This window comes from Rhinichthys klamathensis, unplaced genomic scaffold (assembly GCF_029890125.1).
Source record: "Rhinichthys klamathensis goyatoka isolate OS25496 unplaced genomic scaffold, OSU_Roscu_1.1 h1tg000200l_1, whole genome shotgun sequence".
NCBI classification, from domain to species: domain Eukaryota; kingdom Metazoa; phylum Chordata; class Actinopteri; order Cypriniformes; family Leuciscidae; genus Rhinichthys; species Rhinichthys klamathensis.
The window spans coordinates 237,818-242,416 of NW_026606726.1; the positions used below are offsets into that span (position 1 = coordinate 237,818).

Here is a 4,599-nt window from a genome sequence, read left to right on the forward strand (position 1 = left end):
CATTTAGAATAGATAAAAATGTGCGATTAATCGCGATGAAATATTTTAATAGTTTGACAGCACTAATAAAAACGCACCGCTTCAGAAAGCATTTATTAACCCATTGTAGCCGTATGGATTACTTTTATGATGGATGCACTTTTTTGGAGCTTTAAAAACTTTATTTACCTACTATTTAATATAACTCTGATTGTGTTCGGCTGAAAGAAGGACGTCATGTACACCTAGGATGTAAATCATGGGATAATTTTCATTTTTGGTTGAAATGGTATTTTGGTATTCCTTTAAAAATACAGATATCAATGTCATGTTCCAACATCTGAATTTTTAAATAACTCTTACTTTAAATGCTTTAATGTTTCCTTCAGACTCAACCGAGCTTCCGAAGCGTCTGAGTCTGGACAGTTCCTCATCTCTGGAGTCGCTGGCCTCGGCACAGTCCGTGTCCCACCAGCTGCCCATGGGCTTCCCCAACCCTCCCTTCTCCCCCCCGTGCCCCGACAGCCTGGCATCGGACGCCATCTCCGTCTACAGCCTGAGCTCCATCGCCTCCTCCATGAGCTTTCTGTCCCGTCCCGAGGGAGCGTCCGAGTTTATTAGCCAGCGCTCGCGACAACAGGAACTAGAGCGGCATCGGGGCGGAGCTGGGATTTTCGCGTCCCACAGGCACACGGCAGTGCCACGCAGTCGCTCGTCCCCACATGGAGCCGTAGGAGGACATGAAGACGAAGAATATGAGGGATACAGTATAATCAGCAGTGAGCCGTTGGGAAGCCAATGCGATACGCTTCCTCGTCCCGCGAACCACAGGAACCATCGGGGCGCGGCGCGCGGCGGAGCCGGCAGGGGTTACGCGGTATCCGTGTCCTCCAGGGGAAGCGTAAGCACCCCGACATCTCCTGTCAAAACCACCCTTGTTCCCAGTCCCAACTCCCCGTTCCAGAAGGTCGGGAAGGTGAGCAGCTCCGACACGGGCGAGTCCGATCAGTCGAGCACGGAGACGGACAGCACTGTGAAATCCCAAGAGGAGCGTACGTCCGGAGCGCCTTTGGATCCGCAGGAACTCGCGCAGAAAATCCTCGAAGAGACGCAAAGCCACATGCGGGCCGTCGAGACTTTGCAGAGAAGCGTCCCGCTGGGTGACGGGATGAGCAGCGGAGGTCCTCCGACTCCAACCGGAGGCTCTGCTTTCCGTTCCTCGGAGACGAGCGCGTTCAGTCGGCCTAGCAGCAGAGCTAGCATCAAGGCTCAATCGTCTCCGCTCCCGACCCGCCCCAAACCGCCTTCCCGTACCTCCTCCCTTCAGAAGATCAGCTCGGGATACAACAGCCCTGCCACTTCAGAAACGTCCCTGAAGGAAGGCAGTCAACCCTCGCCTACTTCCGAGCAGTTTAAACTCAAGTATCCCAGCTCGCCGTATAGCGGACACATCTCTCGCTCGCCCAGTAATGTCTCGCCCAGCTCGGGACACCAGTCGCCCGCCGGGAGCGCTCCCTCTCCGGCGCTGTCCTACTCCTCGACGGGTTCGACTCGCTCCAGTCCGGCGGACGCCCCGGATATTGACCGACTCAAACTCGCCGCTATTGACGAGAAAGTCCAAGCGATCCACAATCTCAAGACCTTCTGGGCCAACGCGACCCAACAGCAGCACTCGGGACCGATGCGGGTGCTCCGCGGCGGGAAACTGAGCACCGCAAAACGAGATGTCCTGGGTCTTTTAAACCTCTCGCCTCGGCATGGAGTGACGGGTCAGGATTCGCCCGGTCAGGATGTGGCGCTCGAACACAGAAATCCACCAAATGGCCATCGCAAAATCGATCCGAAGAGAGTCGCACCTTCTCCGACGGCTTCCACCGGTTCCAGTCCCGGTTCGCATTCAATCCGACTGCCTACGGGGAACGGGTACAAGTTCCTCTCGCCGGGACGGTTCTTCCCTTCGTCTAAATGTTGAGATTCTGTTCCTTCTCTTGATGATTAAGGAGTATTTGGAGTATTTATAACTCTTGTAAACAGTGAAAAGGACAGTCTGGGTTAGGAAGTGCACATTCCAAGAAGCCTCAAACTGCCTACTGTTTTGTTTTCCGTGCAGAGAGCATATAATCCTTATGCTTCCACCGACACTGTAAAGGACCGTTTATATATGCAGACTGATCTTAGACCTGCGCAGGGCATGTCAGATTTAAAAAAAAAAAAAGAGATTATACCAAAATGGTATTTCAACAAAAAGACAAAAAGGCTCGCTGTTTGTGTTAGTGAATATGATGCGGCTTTGACTGGTTTATTTCTTTTTTTTTCTTTTTTTTTTATATATATATATATAATTATTGTTATTGTTATTATTATTATTATTATGGATGGTAATTGTTATTACAGTTATTTGTTTTGTAAATTAAAATCAACGTTTTGCAATCAGTATTATACGTTTTTATATTGTTAAAGAAGCAAATCATGCACAAAAAAAGTTGAAAAAAACATTTTCATATTTTTATTGAGATGGTGACGATGCACCTGACCTGACTTCTGTGTGAATTGAGTGTCAGTATTACAGCATGGGTTCTCTTGCTCTCCAGTGATTCAATGTCTTTTTAACAGAGATTTTGCATATGTGGACTCTCATCCAGACACATCCCAGTCATTTCTCAGCAAAATGGTCTCAATAAAAAGTTTAATTTACCCTTGTGGTGGTCTGCTATTCATTTCTTTATATTTCACCTGCATTATATCTTCATTAATAAAACAAGAACATTTCACTGTTATATTCTTTGCATTTGGTCTATTTTTAAAACATTTATTTTGCATTGCTTGACAATTGGCATTCTCGTTACACATATTTAAAGTCGTCCTGTGGTTAAAATCAAGCTTTTAATGTTGTTTATATGTCTATGTGGTGTTTTTAATATGCTTTAAGACAAACCATGTGTAAATTCATAAGTCGACAGCATTGCTGAGTATTTTCTGCTTAAAACTGCAGTGAACCAAAGACAGTCTCAAAAACACGTTTGAAATCGCTGGTGTTTCTGACGTCACAAACGACCTTGTAACCAATCAGATCAACGTGTGATCGTCAACCAGTGGATCTCTGAGCTAAGTGAGTGGAGGCGGGGCTCATTTGCATATTCATAGAACCGCGAATACTAAATGAGGCAAGGGTGTCGAGTTACATTCAAGATATTTTAAGGCATGACAAAAACATTTCAAGGAAATACCGTTTAAATGTGTCACTTTGGTGATCAAAGGTGAGTTTTAAGGGATAAAATGATTGACTACAGGGGGACTTTAATTCAAATCAACATAAATTAAATTCAGTACAAATACTTCTGTTACTAATAAATAGTTACAATAATTTAACTTGTTTTTTCCTTTCTTTTAATGTTGGAGTTAAATCAGAGCTGAATGTTTAGCTGCTATTTGACAGATTTGAGTTTCATGCATTAACTTCTCATACATATAAAACATTACTAAGCCTTAATATGGTGTGATCATGCTGCTGATATAAGGCAATACATTTGGGTTTAAAGTAACACAATACAATATCATCTAGGTTTTTTTGTTTTTTTATTAATTTTTGATGCGCCGAAACTAAAAATACCAGGGACCCCCTAAAGGCAGCTATATACTTTCAAGTGTAAAAAATACCCTTTTATACTGTGAAAAACAAAAATATTGCGTGTAAAATATGGAGGAAAAAAGTTTTCTACTGTGTCATCTTTTTTCTACCCACCATCAAGATGTTTAAACCTGCAGAGAAACATAAAATGTTGACTGAACTATGTAACATTTCTTTAGAAAGAAGAATAGTAATAATGTGAAACTGTTGATTGTAACATTTGTTTTATTATGAATGTTTTTTTTATTTAAATTAGGAAACATTTTTCTGCCATTCTGCAGAATGATTTTTTTCTAAACTTTTTCTAAGAAAAGAAGCATATCAAGTCCACAAAAATAAATAAATAAAATTTGGACGTGCTATGACAATATCGCTGTATTTTTTGGAGTTAGGCCTATTTCTTGTTTTTCTTTTAGTACCATGGTAAACAGTAGCTGAATATGTATTTTTTTTAATGGTTATGATTGTGAAACTTTTTGATCTAGAGACTTCTAAATCTAACAGCAAATATAGCGTTCCTGTAGCTCAAACTATAGAGGATGGTATTAGCAATGGGTTTGATGCGCAGGGAATGCTGATTAAATGTGTACCTAGAAAGCATAAATGTAAATAAATAATCATATGGAGTGGATAGTGAAGGAAAAGCATTATCAAGTGTCCAGCATGCATGTGAACTTCTTCAGTAGTGATTAAAAGCATCCCAAGGGTATATGAGAAGTTGAGAACATAACAGATAGGCCTACACAAATATACATAGGCTATAATTAAATCACCATTTGTGTACATAATTAAACAGACTCATGTGTAGTGGGCTATATCAGAAAATCAGTATACAAGAAACAATAGCATAATCATATTAAACATTTGGTTGGGTTGCAATTGGAAAAAAAGGAAAAAAGAAATCGAAGCACATCACAGGCTGTGATAGGGCGCGGAGAATATCTTGGCTTGTGACGTCAGTCGTGACGTCGGCAGGCCTGCGCGCAGCCGTA

General features: G+C 42.4%; 2 protein-coding genes across 4 annotated transcripts in view; both read left to right on the plus strand.

Annotated features, from left to right (window-relative positions):
- Positions 1-2,674, plus strand: part of ttc28 (tetratricopeptide repeat domain 28) — a 238,544-nt gene extending 235,870 nt beyond the window's left edge. For all 3 annotated transcript variants that reach the window (XM_056263134.1, XM_056263135.1, XM_056263136.1), the window contains one exon: positions 369-2,674. In XM_056263134.1, coding sequence (XP_056119109.1) covers positions 369-1,951 — 1,583 coding nt within the window. In that variant the 3' untranslated portion in view covers positions 1,952-2,674. The remainder of the gene's footprint in view (positions 1-368) is intronic.
- Positions 1-4,599, plus strand: part of mn1a (meningioma 1a) — a 50,945-nt gene that overhangs the window by 3,585 nt on the left and 42,761 nt on the right. The gene's annotated exons all lie outside the window — the stretch shown is intronic.